The 19,378-nt window shown below is 46.5% G+C and overlaps 1 protein-coding gene across 1 annotated transcript in view; it reads left to right on the forward strand.

Annotated features, from left to right (window-relative positions):
- LOC101952950 (unconventional myosin-X-like) overlaps nt 1–19,378 on the forward strand; it is a 235,305-nt gene that overhangs the window by 46,025 nt on the left and 169,902 nt on the right. Inside the window, exons 2-3 of the mRNA XM_065561329.1 lie at nt 3,681–3,779; nt 13,060–13,218. Of these exons, the coding sequence (XP_065417401.1) occupies nt 3,681–3,779; nt 13,060–13,218 (258 nt within the window). The remainder of the gene's footprint in view (nt 1–3,680; nt 3,780–13,059; nt 13,219–19,378) is intronic.

Below are 19,378 nucleotides of genomic sequence, written 5' to 3' on the forward strand. Positions count from 1 at the left end.
ACCCTGGTATGTGCTGACTGTAAAGTGATTAACCATGCAAATGTAACTGTAGTCAAGTGGTGGTCGTCCTTCCCCCTTTGGGTCGGAGGGAGGCTACCCCGCCTCACTGCGTCGTCGGGATCTCAGCCTAGTATTGGGGAAATTAGCACTTTGGCGTTAGTATCCCAATGGGCCTAACGGGGTTGAGTTCCCAGATAGGCAGCTAGCTTCGGCCTGTTATGCGGGAGCAGGTTCTCCCAGGAGTCAGTGTGTCTTGCCCCAAGACGAACAAGGTCAGCTCCCAGACTTCTGCACTGGGCAGCACAGTATGGGGAGGAGGTGAACAGCCCTCTGTGGAGAAAGAAGTGGTTCAGGACTATTTAGAAAAACTGGATGAGCACAAGTCCATGGGGCCAGATGCACTGCATCCGAAGGTGCTAAAGGAGTTGGTGGATGTGATTGCAGAGCCATTGGCCATTATCTTTGAAAACTCGTGGTGATCGGGTGAGGCCCTGGATGACTGGAAAAAGGCTAATGTAGTGTCCATCTTTAAAAGAGGGAAGAAGGAGGATCTGGGGAACTACAGGCCAGTCAGCCTCACCTCAGTCCCTGGAAAAATCATGGAGCAGGTCCACAAGGAAACAATTTTGAAGCACTTGGAGGAGAGGAAAGTGATCAGGAACAGTCAACATGGATTCACCATGGGCAAGTCATGCCTGACTAACCTGATTCCCTTCTATGATGAGATAACTGGCTCTGTGAATGAGGGGAAAGCAGTGGATGTGTTATTCCTTGACTTTAGCAAAGCTTTTGATATGGTCTCCCACAGTATTCTTGCCGGCAAGTTAAAGAAGTATGGATTGGATGAATGGATTATAAAGTGGATAGAAAGCTGGCTAGATCGTCGGGCTCAACGGGTAGTGATCAATGGCTCCATGTCTAGTTGGCAGCCAGTATCAAGCGGAGTGCCCCAAGGGTCAGTCCTGGGGCCGGTTTTGTTCAATATCTTCATTAATGATCTGGAGGATGGTATGGATTGCACCCTCAGCAAGTTTGCAGATGACACTAAACTAGGAGGAGTGGTAGATACGCTGGAGGGTAGGGATAGGATACAGAGGGACCTAGACAAATTAGAGGATTTGGCCAAAAGAAATCTGATGAGGTTCAACAAGGACAAGTGCAGAGTCCTGCACTTAGGAAGGAAGAATCCCATTCGCTGCTATAGACTAGGGTCCGAGTCGCAAGGCAGCAGTTCTGCAGAAAAGGACCTAGGGGTTACGATGGATGAGAAGCTGGATATGAGTCAACAGTGTGCCATGGTTGCCAAGAAGGCTAACAGCATTTTGGACTGTATAAGTAGGGGCATTGCCAGCAGATCGAGGGACGTGATCGTTCCCCTCTATTTGACATTGGTGAGGCCTCATCTTGAGTACTGTGTCCAGTTTTGGGCCCCACACTACAAGAAGGATGTGGAAAAACCGGAAAGAATCCAGCGGAGGGCAACAAAAATTATTAGAGAGCTGGAGCACATGACTTATGAGGAGAGGCTGAGGGAACTGGGATTGTTTAGTCTCCAGAAGAGAAGAATGAGGGGGGATTTGATAGCTGCTTTCAACTACCTGGAAGGGGGGTTCCAAAGAGGATGGATCTAGGCTGTTTTCAGTGGTGGCAGAGGACAGAACAAGGAGCAATGGTCTCAAGTTGCAGTGGGGGAGGTTTAAGTTGGATATTAGGAAACACTATTTCACTAGGAGGGTGGTGAAGCACTGGAATGGGTTACCCAGGGAGGTGGTGGAATCTCCCTCCTTAGAGGTTTTTAAGGTCAGGCTTGACAAAGCCCTGGCTGGGATGATTTAGTTGAGGATGGTCCTGCTTTGAGCAGGGGGTTGGACTAGATACCTCTTGAGGCCCCTTCCAACCCTGATATTCTATGATTCTATGAACAGTCAATGGGTTATAGCCCTAGGCCCCTTTAAGCAGGAAGTGGGCAAATGCTGTAGCCAACTGGCCCTAGTCTCTTGGTTCAGAGACAGGGCACACCCAGTAGTCAAGTAGTCCTCGACACTTGTAACACAGCCAGAGAAAACCCAGCATTTAATGAGCTCTGGTCTCTAGTCAGGGCTTGGGTGTCCTAACTCCATCAGACAACCAATGAGCACAGGCCACTAGACCTGGTGAGGGGAGGCTGCCTCTCGGGGGTGTGTGTGTGTGTGTGTGTGTGTGGTGGGGGGGGGGAGGTGAGGTCCGGGCCCACCATGCTCCACCGGACCCCGACCCAGGGCCCTAACCGTGGCAGAGTGGTCTGCCAGTGGGTCAGCGGTGATTCCAGCCGCAACACGCTGACTGTGTCTCTGGCAAAGCTGCAGTCAGACTAAGGTCAGCTGTCCCTCCACCACTCCCTCCCCTCTCCTTCCCTCGGGGTGTACCTGGGTTAGCAGGGCGTCATCTGCCTCCTCTGGGTAGGTGGCCCAGGGCAGTCCTGGCAGGTCCGTGGCAGAGGTAAGTTCCCTGATGGGCAGGGCGTCGCTGGTCTCAGCAGCAGGGTCAGCGGCTGGGAGCGAGCGGGATCCATCTGCCTCCCTCTGTGTCTCTGCCCCGCCCTTTATACTTCCTGTTCCAGTCACGTATTTCCAGTGGGAGGGCGAGGCAGTCCTGGCTCCGCCCACTTGGGCAGGGAGGGTGGTTCCTCCCCTCTGGCTCGGAGGGAGGCCATACCGCCTCACTACAGTAACATTCTCAACATAGCTTTATATAGGTTTTGTTTTTCATAGGAGGGTTACATGGTGGGGGGAGAGGTCACCTGGTAGATGAGGATAGGATGGTGAGGAGAGCTTCCCAGAGCAAGGGCGATGGGATGGGGTGGCAGGAGTGTCATGGACTTAGAGGGTGGTGTGATCGGTTGTTGGGGAGGGGAGCATGTCCTGGGCCTAGAGGGCAGGGTGATGGAATGCCAGAGAGATACATGGCATGGAAAAGTCTGAGACTTATTAAATTAATTTAATTTAAACACAAATAACTGATAATAAGGTACTGACTATTCAGGTTCACGGTTAATTCAGTAGCCACCTTTCCCTACCCCATATGCTTCCCCTATTTAGAATTTACAGTAGAACCTCAGTGTTATGAACCACATACCTCATTTGGAACCGGAAGTATGCAATCAGGCAGCCGCAGAGACAGACAAAAAACAAAAACACCTAGGCCTAGTTTTCAGAGGTGCTGAACACCTCATATGTCTCAAATTGGGATTTCAAAATCAGATGCCACATTTCAAAAGTAATAGCCTAGATCTTTCTAGCTTGACTTAGCAGTGTATCAAATGCTTTTCCACCTTTTACTTCGCTGATCACACTCAGACAAGCCCTGGTAAGTGTCTCATGGAGGCAGCCATGCTGTAATGCTCTTTATAGTTACCTTATTATGGGCCTTCTTCTCCCCATGCCCTGCTTGGATGCTGAGCAGAGGCGGAGAAGCAGGTCCACCTTCCATCTCAAGGGGAGATAGAACTGTGACCTCTGTCTGTGACACACACAGAGCTGTGACCTTGCACATGGAAAGCGGTTTCAGTAGTTCCTTTGTGAAACTAGGGATGGGTGTCCCTTTTGAGTGCTCACACACAAATGTGGTAGCAGCTGGTGCAAGGTACAGTGGAAAGTGACTTGAATCTTGTGTTGTTTCTAATGGGCAATATTTAATTGCAGGGCACCCGGGTGTGGCTACGGGAGCAAGATCAGCTGCAGCCGTGCACTGTTGGCTCATGCAATGATGGGTTGGTGCTCTTCACAACAGATTATGGAGAGGTGAGTATAATTGGAAATCAAGGTTTGCATGAGGCTCTGGCTGGTGTTACAGCTGAGAAAAGCTACAGGTCAAAATCGCCTGGTCTTAGATGATTTCCTTATGTTAAATGGAAACCGTAAACTTCAGTATCACACTTGAGTCTGAAAAATGTTCCACTGCTGCTGTTGTAACACCTGAGATCACTGCAACTGACAGAGGTTAGAAGTGCATTCACTCGCTCACTCTCTCTCTCTCCCTTTGTTATAGTTGACTTTGTATGTAATCACTCTCACTGATTCTGCTGTATAGGCTGTTAGCCAGTTTCCCCAATTGTTTGTGTGGGAGTGTCTCACAGCAACGGGGGGAAAAACAGTTTTAAAAAACGGGAACATGCAACTGTAAAACCAAATTGGTGGGGGTGGTGGTGTGTATGTGGATTTAAATATTTGAAACTACTTTCACTCATTTTTTGAAATTGACTAGATTTCAAATTTATTGTGTCCCTTTAAACTGCTATGAGATGCCTGACTTACCTCTCAGAGACTGGAAACCATCACACCAACATATTTCAGTTTCACATCTTGCAACACTGTCTTCCAAATACCCCACACCTAGCAGCACTGTATTCTGTAGTTAGGGATGGAGGATTGTCAAGGCATGTTTTGGGAAAGGTCACGAGGGACGCTGGGGACAAGACCAGCAAGATCGCAAGTTGTGAAAATCATGGCAAAGTTTTTGAAAAGTCCTAGCCCACCTCTGAAACCAAAATCCCATGGGGGCATACTATAGGTACCTGATTCCCTCCTCTTGCATTCACTCAATAGCCCTTCTTGCAGGCCCAGGTTGCTTTAGGGTGTTTTTAGTATAGGTTGTGGCCACCTGTTTCTTGAACCTGATTGCTGTGTATTGGCCTGAAGGTGTATTGGGGGGTTAGATTAGATGACCTTTGCAGTTCATTCTAACCCCGTGATTCTATTGCTTGGGACCCTGCCTGCGAGGGCATTAGTTAAGTCATTGGTATCCCTGCAATGTTGTTGTCCGTGGTGCTCTGCTCTCTAATTGTCATCTGTGCAGCCATGTGGACTGTTTTTACTTAAGACTCTTTAAGCATGGCTCACTGTCAGCTTGTCTCCCCATCTCATTAATGAAAATCACCTGATTTTACCATGTGACGAATCCAGCTTCCCAGGCAATGCTGCAGCCAATGAATAAAGTAATAAGTACTGTTTTCCTGGCCATTGCATCTTCATTTCCTGTCCCTTTTCTACCGTGTGCTGGCTTGCATGCTGCCCCTATGTTTGGAAAGCCCTCCCAAAATCCATTAATCACTTCTGGAAAAAAAAACCCATCAGGGGTTACAGTAGATAACCAAAGGCTCCCAGTGTGATGCTGTGGCTTATATGGCTAATGCAGTCCTTGGATGTATAAATAGGAGAATATTGAGTAGGAGTAGAGAGGTGGGTTCCTGCCCCCAATAGGTTTTAAGGCTAGAAGGTACCATGAGGTCATCTAGTCTGACCTCAACATCAGAGGTGTTACCTCTGCATTGTTTCTTCTTGTCCTTCATGACCAAAGATGACGTGTTGTGAGTATGGTTGTGGCTAACAGGACCAATGTGCAAGTGGCAGCCCTTTCCATGTGACGTGCACAGGTAGCTTAACGTGGAGGAAGAGATTACAGTCTGTGCCTGCTGAGTCTGCTGCTGTTTATGACTCGGCCTCTGTGCCTCAAGATCCATCTGGCAGTTAATCTTGAATTGGGTAACCCCATCGTTGACTATTGCTTGCCAGCATGATCTGTCTGGTACTGACAACTTCCAGCGGTCAATGTCACTTGCACTGTTTTAAGTTATGCTTCAGCGTATCCTTGACGCGTTTCTTCTGGCTGCTTCATATGCAGTTGCCCACTTTCAGTTCACCATATGGCAACTGCTTTGGCCATTCTGGTGTCATCCATCCTCAACACATGACCAGCTCAGCGTAACTGTGATGCGATAAACATGGCTTCAATCCCTGTGGGGCATCTACATTCCAGAACCTCGTTAGTGATGGTTTTATCCTGCCACTTGATGCAGAGTATGGCATGCAGATGTTGTAAATGGAACTTATCTGGAAGCTTAATGTGATGCCTGTAGCAGGTCCAGATCTCTCACTCACTCATACAACACGTTGGACAGCATAACTGCTTTATAGACTTTTAACTTGATTTTGAAGCTTAATACCATGTTGCTGCCAGACTCTGCCTGATAGTCTGCCAAATGATGAACTGGCTTTGTTGATCAGACTTGTCAGCTCCTTATCTATGGTAACATCATTCAACAATATACTACCAAGATAGCTGAAGTCCATAACAGCATTCAGCTGTGTGTTGCTAATGGTGACTTTTGGTTTCACGTAGGGTCTCCCTGGTGCAGGTTGATACATGACCTCTGTCTTTTTCAGATTGCTTGTCAGCTCATACCTTTCTGCAGACACTGTGAATCTGTCCATAATCAATTGTGTATCTTCTAGAGTATGTGCCTCTAGAGCACAGTAATCGGCTTACAGCAGCTCATGAACAATTGCTGTGAAGATCGTTGTGGGAGATCGCAGCCTGTTCAGATTCAATAATTTTCCAGAGGATTGGAAATGTATCCTGATACCGGCATTCAGGTCTCTTGTAGCATCATCAAGCATAGCTACATAGAAGAGATTAAATGAGAGTGGACCAATTATGCAACCCTGCGTAATACCTTTAGTAATAGTAAATGGGTCAGACAGAACACCATCTATGCAGACTTATCCAAGCATTCCATCATGAAATTGCCTCAGAATGTTGATGAATTTTTCTGGACAACCAAACTTACGTTATAATTGTAAAAAAGCCCAGGTTTACTCTGACAGTGTCAATAAAGCTAGGTCAATAAAGACAGTGTAAATGTCATGTTGCTGTTCTCTGCATTTCTCCTGCATCTAATGGGTTACAAATATCATGTTGTGACTTTCCCTTCTGGTGTTATCTGGACCAGTGATCTGCTAGGTCACTCCAATCCTTGACTCTGGGAGCCAGCCTTACCCTGCTCTGCTGTGAGGACCCCCACTCTTGGGCGGTTCACGCACAACCTCTGCCATGTCAGCTGCTCCCAGCTACTTGCAATCGAATGACACTAGCCAATATCTCCAGTCCCAGACACAACCCTAGGAACCTCCGTCTTGCAGTGTCCAGTTATGCCAGCTGGACACTGCAAGCTTATATGAGTTCATCAGTTTAACAAAGAAATTGATATGTACCGGACTTGTTCTCCCAAGGAGAGTCTCTGACACGCTTCAAACCAAACACGCTACTTCAGGTAGAATAAACAAACAGATTTAGTCACTTAAAATTTATCTTTATAGTTATTATAAGTCAAAGCACAACAAGCCAGGTTTCGTCATATGAAATAAAAGCAAAACACATTCTAAGCTGAGCGTAGCACTTTCAGTGCCCTTACAAAGTTACATGCTTCTCACCACAGGCTAGCTGGTTGCCCTTCAGCCAGGCTCTCCCCTTTGATCAGCGCTTCAGTCGCTTGGTGGAAGAGAGGAAGAGCATGGCAAAGTCTCTCCCTTTTATTATGTTCTTTCTTCTCTCTTGGCTTTACCCCCCCCCCCCCCACTTCAGAGTCAGGTGAACATTACCGCATTGCAGTCCCAAACTGGCCAAAGGGGCGGGGACTCACTCAAGAGTCAACAGATAGATCCTTTTGTTGCTGCCTTGGCCAGCGTCCTTTGTTCCTGTGAGGCGGGGCTGCGTTTGTCCCATACTGCCCTGATGAGGTGTGAACTGCCTCTCTGCTCTTGGAGCGTTTTTGCCTGGGCTTATTTTAAGCCATGAAGATGAATTTTCAGCCTCATAACTACATACATGAAATTATAACCTATAGCATTACTGTAACAACAATGCTCAGTGCATCATGAGCCTTCCGAAGACACCCGACATGACACACTTTGCATTGGACACCACACAGTCATGTTATACGGATGAACGTGGGGGTGTAGGGTGTTCCCCTGAGATACAGAGCGTCACACATGTCTGCTGCTCTATGTGTTGGCCTACAACCATATTGCAACTCTGGTAGCACACTATTAGCAATGTTGCATAGCAGACAAACAAAGAGTGCTCTAGTCAGAACCTTTCCAGCCATAGAGAGTAATGGGATACCTCGATAGTTACCACAATCAGACTTTTCACCTTTCCTCTTTTATATAGTGACATCTTTGAAGTCTTGTGGTATGTCTTCAGTACCCAACACTGCATTTGCCTTCGCAGGATCTCACCTCCATAGTTGAATATTTTGCAGAAATACCGTCAGATCTGGGGGACCTACAGTTTTTCACACTGATTGCAGTGCTGACTTTGCCAAAGAACAGGACTGTGTCCATGTTGGCTGACCCACTACTCTTCTTAATGCCTCATCTGTGATGTTGGACGGTGCGGTCAAAAGATCACTGAAATGCTGTCACCATTTCTGAAGGATTTCTCCTGTGTCAGTGGTCAGTGTTAGGCTGTTACCACTACTGTGACTTTGAAGAGTGCGATGTGTGGGACCATATATGTCTTTCATATACATCTAGACCAGTGGCTCTCAAACTTTTTTACTGGTGATCCCTTTCACATAGCAAGCCTCTAAGTATGACCCCCCATTATAAATTAAAACCCCTTTTTTATATATTTAACACCATTATACATGCTGGAGGCAAAGCGGGGTTTGGGGGGGGAGGCTGACAGTTCATGACCCCCCATGTAATAACCTTGCGACCCCCTGAAGGGTCCCGACCCCCAGTTTGAGAACCACTGGTCTAGACAGCATCAGTGAGACTACTACTGGATAGTGTCCAGTTGCAGTGTCCACCCTTCAGGAAGGATGTTGGACAATTGGAAAGGGTTCAGAAACACACTACAAGAATGATTCAGGGACTGGAAAATCTGCTGTACAGTGATAAGCTAAAGGAGCTCAATCTGTTTAGCTTGACAAAGAGAAGTTTAAGAGATGGTGATTTACTCAGTGTATAAATACTTACACGGGGAGAACATTTCTGGTAATGGAGGGCTCTTTAACAAACAGGCAGAACATGAGCCAATGGGTGGAACTTGAACCTGGACAAATTCAAACTGGAAATAAGGTGCATATTTTTAAATGAGGGAATTAGCCGTTGGACCAGATCACCAAGGAACGTTGTAGATTCTCCATTATTTGAAATCTTGAAATCAATCCTGGATGCTTTTCTAAGGGAGAGACTCTTGTTCAACCACCAGACAGGACTCGCTGCAGCAGTTCCTGGGTGAAATTCTGTGGCCTGTTCTATGCAGGAAGTCAGACTAGATGACATAGTAGTCCTTTCTGGTTACCCCTCCCTAAAATTCATGACCTCATACTTTAAATCATCCCTTCTAACATTTGCCTACAAGAAGCAAGCAAACCAAAACCTCCCTAACCTGACTTTTCTGTTACATGCAGCAGTCTCAGCAGTGTTCAGATTTACGGATATTTTGTTTTCTTCTGAAGGCTAATGCTCATACTGAATCACTGAGTGATTTTAATGCTACTTCATCTCTTCCTCCTTATTGTTTGTGACCATCTCATTGTGTCACAGGTAATATTAGACCCGAAGCAAGAGTTTTGTGTCAGGGACTTTGACTTTCTACAGGACTATGTGAAGAACCAAGTTTGTTTTTGGGCTCTGTAAAAAATAATTTTACTGACAGCTGATTGTCTGAAGAGACTTTCCTCTTAGTCACTTTCTAGGTTGTGTGGTTATTTATTTATTTTTAACTTTTCTCAGTGAATAACAATCCTGCTTCCTGTCAAATTCATTTCCCCATAAACTGTATCTATTTAGGATCTGATATCAGGGCTGGCAAGGGTCAGACATCTCTCAGGACATTCATGCCTGGAGCCTCCCTTCTCACACATGCAGTGGGCTGTAGGGTGTCTCCTGCGATTGCTCAGCCTGGCCACTGGAATGGATGATGGGTCCCTGGGGTGCTGAGGCATAGGGGGTGATCATAGAATCATAGAATATCAGGGTTGGAAGGGACCTCAGGAGGTATCTAGTCCAACCCCCTGCTCAAAGCAGGACCAATTCCCAACTAAATCATTCCAGTCAGGGCTTTGTCAAGCCTGACTTTAAAAACTTCTAAGGAAGGAGATTCCACCACCTCCCTGGGTAACCCATTCCAGTGCTTCACCACCCTCCTTGTGAAAAAGTTTTTCCTAATATCCAACCCAAACCTCCCCCACTGCAACTTGAGACCATTGCTCCTTGTTTTGTCATCTGTCACCACTGAGAATAGTCTAGATCCATCCTCTTTGGAACCCCCTTTCAGGTAGTTGAAAGCAGCTATCAAATCCCCCCTCATTCTTCTCTTCTGCAGACTAAACAATCCCAGTTCCCTCAACCTCTCCTCATAAGTCATGTGCTCCAGCCCCCTAATCATTTTTGTTGTCCTCTGCTGGACTCTTTCCAATTTTTCCACATCCTCCTTGTAGTGTGGGGCCCAAAACGGGACACAGTACTCCAGATGAGGCCTCACCAATGTCGAATAGAGGGGAACGATCACGTCCCTCGATCTGCTGGCAATGCCCCTACTTATACAGCCCAAAATGCCATTAGCCTTCTTGGCACCAAGGGCACACTGTTGAATCATATCCAGCTTCTCGGCCATCGTAACCCGTAGGTCGTTTTCTGCAGAACTGCTTCCTAGCCATTCGGTCCCTAGTCTGTAGCAGTGCAGGGATTCTTCCGTCCTAAGTGCAGGACTTTGCACTTGTCCTTGTTGAATCTCATCAGATTTCTTTTGGCCCAATCCTCTAATTTGTCTAGGTCCCTCTGTATCCTGCATATCTACCACTCCTCCCAGTTTAGTGTCATCTGCAAACTTGCTGAGGGTGCAGTCCACGCCATCCTCCAGATCATTAATGAAGATACTGAACAAAACTGGCCCCAGGACCGACCCCTGGGGCACTCCACTTGATACCGGCTCCCAACTAGACATGGAGCTGTTGATCACTACCCGTTGAGCCTGATGATCTAGCCAGCTTTCTATCCACCTTATAGTCCATTCATCCAGCCCATTCTTTAACTTGCTGGCAAGAATACTGTTGGAGACTGTTTCAAAAGCTTTGCTAAAGTCAAGGAATAACACATCCACTGCTTTCCCCTCATCCACAGAGCCAGTTATCTCCTCATAGAAGGCAATTAGGTTAGTCAGGCATGACTTGCCCTTGGTGAATCCATGCTGACTGTTCCTGATCACTTTCCTCTCCTCTAAGTGATGGTGAGGTAGGTGTGAGGAGAGATCACACCTGTACCTTTTTATCTTGCCTCCTTTCCCCTGCTTTGTTTCCCAGCCACTGCTCCATAGTATTTGCAAGCTTAAAGTGGTACAGGGATTTATGAGAGCAGCAGCGTTGAGTGAGTTAAATCAAATGTAAAATTTAAATCCCTGATTTTAATCATGATTTAAATCAATTTTAATTTTCATTTGTACATTTTAGTTATTTTTTTCTAAAGTAAGGTTGATTCTCATTAGTTAATAACTATTAAAACATGTTGGTTGGCAACTAAATATAGAATATATACTAAATTTACTGCTTCTTTTTGCTAACCTGGAGGCTATGCATATCTATATGCATTTATTTAAGCAATTGTATAGTTTAACTTACATGTATTCATTCTTAATTTTTACATGTTTTAGGTTAGAAAATGGTGAGTGATGCATTTCTTATTTACTAGATTAATTCTTTATTTCTGATTTGTATCAAGTTCTATTTGGATGGAAATTCAAATTCAATTAAAAATGCAAAACAGCATTAAAAAAACAACTTTAAATGTACTGGATACATATAAAAAAATCTATTACATTTTGCATTTAAAACTAACTGATTTATTAAGCAAAGGAAGTATTATCTGTAGCTAATAAATTCAGCTGGTAGTTTCTCGTCTCCATGTCTTTCAAGAATTTAGAATGAGTAGATCTTATCCTCTCACATCTAGTTTTCCTTGATCGATTGGAAGAGGAAAACAAGATTTCCTGCTTTTATCATTTCCAGTTGGTTTCTTTACTTTGAACGAAGTCGTCATTGAACTGAACTAGTTGAATAAACTGAAATGAAGAAAATATTCTCTCTGCACCTATACAAGAGGCTACTGGTGTTAAAAAGCTTTAACAAATTCTGGCTCTAAGTGCTTTGCCAGTGACTTCTACTATTTCAGTGGTTTGGCTTTCTTTAAAACTTGGAAGCAAACATACCACTTGGTGTTATTTTTTGTATTTAATTTAAATGATTGTTATAGATTATAATATGTTTAGGCTTTAACATAAGTGCTCAATTTCAGTTTTAATTATCAATACTTTGTTTTAAAAATATTTGATTTAAATAAAAAATCAGATTTTTAAATTTTATTTAAAAAAACAACAACAATTTGTATCCACCCTGGAGAGGAGGGGCAGTGAGGCCACTGGCTGCATGTTCAGAATATGCCAGGGTGGGCCTCAGCGTCATTCCCTTCAGACTCAAGGTACTGATGTGTACCTCCAGTTCTAACTCCAGTTTAAGTAGTTTATCTGGGGGACAGCCTGCATTATGATGTGTCAGCAAAACAGGCCAATGCAACTTGGGCAAGGTTTTTAGCTATAGGGACAGAGAGAAGAGGATGTGCCTCAGAGCTGAGAAGAATTGACAGCCATTGTAAACCTGTGACTTCAAAAATCATGTGCAAACACACAACAAGAGATTTGCTTATAAAACATGATCTTTAAAATAAAAGGAGAAGAGCATGTCTTTTTGGTCGGGCTTCTGCTTTTCACTCTCTTCAGAGATGTAGTCCAGGCCTCTGAGAATGTGCAGAGTAAGGATGGAAATACATTCTGAAACATACATCAAGTGCACATGTACAAATCTATTATCTTGTGCTTAGGTTCTTATTCCACACTCATCATCATGGTATCTAGGCATCTCCCCCAGATGTGGGCTCCATGTTACCTTTTTTAACTCTCAGGGTGACAGCGTTTTGCTCTGTGAGTCCAGCTTCTCTCAGGCAGTACTGAAGGTGGAGAGAACAAATCTGGAGTGGAGGAAGTCTGCATGCTCCCAATGTTCTCTCCAGAGGGCTCATCCAGATAGGAGAGGAGTGTAGGAAGCTGTGCAAATAAACCCAAACAGCAGATATCCACCCTGTGTCATGTTCCACCTCTGATCATTAATAAGTGCCGTGGGGTAAAGCTGTGGTCAGTGATTCTCTTTTCAGTTGTTACTGGTCCCTTTCCCTTTCTCTCCAGGTATTCTGCTACCCACAGGCTTCCTTATCCAGGGAGAAGGTCTTGCCAATGCACCAGACTAGTGTGGAGGGGGTGGAAGACATGTCCATGCTGGGAGACCTGCATGAGGCTGCTATTCTGCTCAACCTGCATCAGCGCTACCAACAGGACAGCATATATGTAAGTGTCTAAGCTGGGAGAAGTCCATGCTGGCTGATGCCCTCTGTTTATCTTCTGGAGCTGCCAACTTACATATAGAATATTGATTTGAACAATGTCCCCTGAGCTACAGGGACTGTTCCCCGTGGATAAACGGGGAATTCCCTTTCCTCTGCATTTCCATTGAATCCTAGGTTTCTCTTGTCTCCCCCCCCGGCCTTAAACCCCTGTAGAGCCCCTGCTTCAAAAGAGGGGCTTACCCTCCTTTTGGTAAGAAAGAAAAGTCCCTGTTTGTGGCTATTCCGTTCTTGGCTTTGGAATGGTTTTGCAGGGCTGTTTCTCTTCTTTACTTATTTTCATATTAGCAGCTGAATTTATGACATTATATTCCCTGTGTCCCCCGAATTCCCAGCTCTTGCTGATCTGAACACGGTTGGGCCAGAGGTTATAGGTTGATCAAATGGCCAGTAAGGATTAGAGGGTGTGTGGTGGTTCTTCAAGTGATTGTCCCTATGTGTAGTGCACTTCATGTTGCATATGTACTCCATGCGCTAAGGACTGGAGATTTTCCCTTATCAGTGTCCATGTGGTCTGCACATCCACCCCGTCCTCTCCTCATGCTCTGCACCAAAGGAAGAAAGGGGGCTGCCGGACTGCTATCTTTGTTCCTTCTTACCACTCGCGTTCTAAGATGGAGCTTCAGTGCTTGTGCTGACTTCAGCTTTTCTATGAATATTTTTTTAATGTTTTTTAAAACTTCTTAATTAGCTAGCTCAATAGTATGGTTAGTTAGGGGATAGCTTATGGCAGAGATAGTCAATTATTTATTGTCAAGGTCCAGACTCCAGAGAAAATAATAATAAAAAAATCAACAATAATAAGTAAGTAAATAGATTTTGGGATTCATTCAAAAGCATCTGGCGGTCCAGATTTGGCCCACGATCTGCCTATTGACTACCCCTGGTTTCGGGGTTCGGTTCCTTATTTGGAACCCCCCTTGTGGAGGGGAAGCTGTTGCTGCACGCCTTCCAGCCTAACCCTCCAACGGTTGCGGGGAGTGAGTTGCGATGCATGCCACAAGCTCTTCCCAGTCACAGACTACCACGATGCCTGTCTGTACTACCTGGGGGACACGCAGTATCTGCAGGTCCTTCCCAAATAGAACTACGCAGTCCAGGGAGTTTTGGCTCTGAAAGTCCCTCATAGAAGAAACCATGAAAGCGGGAACAACTTCTGACTGGGGAGACTCCCCTCCCCCATACGTCATCCTGAAGAAGGTAGGAGTGCCTACTCTTCTTCTTTGGTTCTGGGTGGCTTCAAGACCTTGGTCCCACCTCTGGCTCAGAGAGACTCTGGAGATCAGAGCCAGGGCAGATGGGGAAGGGAGATATAAATGCTTCCAAAAGAACAAGAGGGACGGTTCCCTGTTCAAGCCCTCTAACAAGAGGCAGGAGTCCCCATCTCATACCAAGTCATTAGGAGCTTCATTCTCCAGAGTGGGACTGTCCAGTACTAGAAAGGACTGGACCAGGACTTCTTTGAAGGCCAAAATTGCAGCACTGTCTGGTACTGGGACTGCTTCTTCAGCACCAAATCCCTCTTCAGTGCCACTGGATCCGGTGCACTCTTCAGTGATCTGAGCTGTGGAGATGTCTCCATCTTCTCTGGTTCGCTTCTCAGCTCTGGAAGACCTTCTGTTGCTCTTGGACCTGGAGTCACCACTCTTCTCCAGGCCTCATTGCCTGACCCTGGGACCCCAGCTGGCACTGATATTTCGAAGGTACTCCTCTCCATCTCTTTCCACAGGTAGGAATCGAGCCAGACTGTCTCCAGTACCATCAGCAAGTAGAGGCAGGTCATCACTGCTCCTTCTGGTACCAAAGGACCCTCCCCACTCCCAGATCTGGGATCAGAATCTTCTGAGTTGGAAGAGGACTATGGCATACATCTGGACCCAGACTATGCCCCAGGGAGAAGATTCATCCCAGACAGAAACATTGGGAGTCTCCAGAGAGTCTCAGAACTCTCATACTAGAGAACATCTGCTGCCCTTTACCACTGGTGCCCAGCACCTTGGGGCTCAGTGCCAAGGGGTTATGAGAGCCCGCAGTGGCAGTACCTCAATTCCGGAAGTTCTACGAGACTACCACCCAGTATACCCACCTCATGACACAAGGGATCAAAGAAGTTCTGGGGTTCCCAGGTTAGAGGAGGAGCTTCCTCAACCAACTCTAGAGCCACAACTCCAGCAACATGAGAAAGAAGAGCAACAGGCGCAGGAAAGGCTATCCCTGTGGCATTGTCCTCTTTTTCCCTGTGTGAGGCGGTGATTCCAACTTCCCTGCCAAACCCTGGGGATACTAAGACCTTCTAGGACTGACTAGAGAGTGTCAAGGTCACTTCAGATTCCCCTGGAAGAGGTCCAGGAAGTACCACACAAGCTGTCAGACATTTTGCATGGCTCGTGTCCGATTGGAGTGGTGCTTCCTATTAATGATGTCATCCTCAAACATGCCAGGGCTGCCTTGATTCCGTCAGTGTCCAAGTGGGCTGGAAAAAGGTATTTCATACCGCCAAAAGGGTCAGAGTACTTATTCTCCCACCCACCTCCCAACTTGGAGGTGGTATGAGCAGCCACCGAGTGTAGTCATCAGAGACAACCCAGGATGAAGGATGGACTTGCCCTCCCAACCCAGCCATGCTTCACCTGAGGGTATGGTACTTGGATGGATGCCAAGTTAGAGAGGCCCTGTTCGATTAATGTCAAGGGCATCCTGAACAGCAGTAGAAAGAACGCTACCAAGATCATAGGCACCAACTTTTCTCGGCGCCAGTGGATGCTCAACGCCCCTCTGCCCCTGCCCCGCTCCCATTCCTACCCCTTCCCCAAAGTCCCCGCCCCAACTTCACCCCCTCCCTGCCCCATTGGACTCCTTCCCCAAATCCCCATCCTGGCCCCGCCTCTTCCCCGAGCGCGCTGCGTTCCCCCTCCTAGCTCCCAGTGCTGGCTGCCGCAAAACAGCTGTTTTCCGGCGGCCAGCGCTGGGAGCTAGGGGGAGAAGCGGGGCCGTGGGGCACTCAGGGGAGGAGGTGGAGGTGAGCTGGGGTGGGGGCAGGCTGGGGAGCTGACAGTGGGTGCAGAGCACCCACCAATTTTTCCCCGTGGGTGCTCCAGCCCCGGAGCACCCACGGAGTTGGCACCTATGACCAAGAAATATTATGAAGCAGAGTGGAATGGGTTTATGTTTGGGTTTAACCGACAAGGAATTTCCCCTTTACGGGCTAAGTTTCCAGATATATTGGACTGCCTTTGGTCCTTAAAATCCTGGGGGCTATCTGTTGGCTCCCTCGGAGTACACCTGATGGCTGTCAGTGTGTTTCATCCCCCTGTAGACACCTACTCTGTTTTTTCACACCCACTCACTGCCCAGTTCCTGAAGGGCATGATTTAAGTCTTCTCTGTGTTGGCAAAATTGGTACCACTCCAGGACTTGAACCTTGTTTTATCAGTTCTCACTTAGTTTCCATTTGAGCCCCAGGCATCCCGCTCTCTACTACATCTTTCTGTGAAGCTAATATTTTTGGTCACTGTTATGTCGGTCAGAAGAATTGGGGAGCTAAGGATGATTGTGGCTGACGCTTCCCCATACAGTTTCCCACAGGGATAGGATATCTATGAGGTTACAGCCTAAGTTCATCCCTAAGGTGGTGTCAGACTAGCACATCAACCAAAGTATCCCTCTTCCAATATTTTACCCTAAACCTCATTCTAGCAGTGGAGAGGTGGCACTCATTGGACATGCATAGGGCTCTTGCAAGCTACTTGGAAAAAATGAAATCCTTTTGAAAGGCCCCTAGACTCTTTGCCTCATTCATGGAATGTATGCAAGGGGAGAGGCCATTTCCTCCCAAAGACTGTCTTGATAATCCCCAGTCCTGCCTTGAGTGCAGGGGACTGGACTAGATGACCTCTCAAGGTCCATTACAGTTCTATGATTCTGTGAAATGGATCTCAAGGTGCATCCAACTCTGCTATGAGATTAACATTTCCTTTGAGGGCAGCATGAAAACTCATTTGATTAGAATTCAGGCGGCATTGATTGTTTCCCTTTGAGAAATCCCTATGTCCCTGTTGCTGACTTCTGTAGAACAGCAATTTGGAGTTCCAGTCACACCTTCATTGTGCACTGGTGCAAGTAGCTGCTACTGATGCTCCTCTGGGCAGGGCGGCTCTGCAATCTGTTGTGTCGTAGGACTCCAGCCCCCACCTCCTTATAAAGACACTGCTAGGGGGGAGGGATAGCTCAGTGGTTTGAGCATTGGCCTGCTAAACCCAGGGTTGTGAGTTCAATCCTTGAGGGGGCCTCTTAGGGATCTGACACATAGGGACAGTCACTCAAAGAAGGCTGGGTTACTCACCTTGTAGTAGTTTGAGGTTTTTGAGATGTGTTGTTCCTATGTGTAGTGCACTACCTGCCTTCCTTCCCCACTGCCTGGTTTTCCTCTACTGGGAGTTAGTGGTAGAGAAAGAACTAAGATGGTGGCAATCTGGCAGCCCCCTTTATTTCTTTGGTGTGGAGCCCAAGAAAAGTAGGGGTGTTTGGGTGGGCCACACAGACACGGCTAGGGAAAAATCTCTAGACCTAGGTGCATGGAGCAGATATGTAACCTGAAGTGCACTAACCATAGGGAAAATAAATTTCAAATAGTTCAAATTATGACCAGGTGAGTAACCCATCCTTTCTTAATGGTGAACATAGGTTGTGGCCCAAGTATCTCAAGTAACTTGGGCAGATATGATCCATCATTGAAAAGAACCAAGAAACAGCAACTATTGCCAGACTCTGCCCCCTTACTGTTCTGTAATGTCTGTTATGGGCTGGCTCTGGTCCCTCTCCCAGATGACTACACAAAGCCCCTGCCACATAGATATGATTTCTGAATTTCCTTTTAAACCCTGTGGGATGGAGTTCTCTGGTGCACCTCCAGCCAAGGAGTTTCCAGGAGTGACCCCCACACAGGACAAGAGGTGCAGGATGGGGTGAATATGCTTTTGAGGAGACTCCTTTAGGGTTTAAGGAAGAGAGATTGAAAGGGGCTCACTGTGCTTTACCTGTGCCCAAAGCTCTTCAGAGTGTGACAGTAAAATGTGAATCTCCAAATGTGTTGCCTAGCAACTGTCACTAAGGCAACAAGACTGTATTCACCTTGTAGTCCAGTAAATGATCAATTAAGTGACCTGGTTTCTGGAAAGTTGCCTGTCTGTATTGGGATCTGAAGGAGGCTGCAAATTCTGTCTCTCATGATACAGTGGCCTCTCTACCTACTGTCTTGCATTGTGCTTGTCTTGCTGGCTTTGGGACCCAGTCCCACACAAGGTATTCTCTGTGCAGAGACCTTTCTCTGGCAGCTCTTGTCTCCCCCACCCTTCCTGCCCTTTTAGTTTACAGCCTTTTACCCTCTTGAGCAGCTCTTTGCCAATCGCCTTCACTTCTTGACCACATCCCCTCCGTTTCCTTTTCTGTATTCTTTAAGACCTTTGAGGCAGGGCCTCTCTTCATTTTCTGTTTGTGCTTTGAGTAGTGTCAGGCACACTGACATCACTTAAATCATAAAAATAGCAACCTTGTTCCCTAACCCTCTCCTCATAACTCTGATCGTCTGACTCTTCCTCTTGTTCATCCTCTGCCGTATCTCATTCTCCAGTATCATTTCTCTGTTCTGGTTCCCAGGGTTATGCCTGGTATATGAGAGGGGGATTGTAAGAGGCAAGGGATGCAATTAATGATGTTTCAGAAATAGTTGAGATACTAAATACCTTTTCAACCAGAAGAAAGATCTTGTTAAAATAACTGTCAATTGAGAGGAGGTCAAGAAATACTTGGCTAATTAAAACACAAATAAGCCTCATAAACCAGACAGTCCAGCAGACATGCACCCAGGGAATTAGCTAACTAAATTACTGCGTGTGATGTTCCCCTCTCATATTATCTGGACCGGTGATCTGCTCGGTCACTCCAATCCTTGACTCTGGGAGCCAGCCTTACCCTGCTCTGCTGTGAGAACCCCCACTCCTGGGCTGTTCACGCACAGCCTCTGGCATGTAAGCTGCTCCCAGATACTTGCAACCGAATGACACTAGCCAGTATCTCTGGTCCCAGACACAACCCTAGGAACCTCC

This window comes from Chrysemys picta, chromosome 11 (genome assembly GCF_011386835.1).
Source record: "Chrysemys picta bellii isolate R12L10 chromosome 11, ASM1138683v2, whole genome shotgun sequence".
Classification (NCBI taxonomy): Eukaryota; Metazoa; Chordata; order Testudines; family Emydidae; genus Chrysemys; species Chrysemys picta.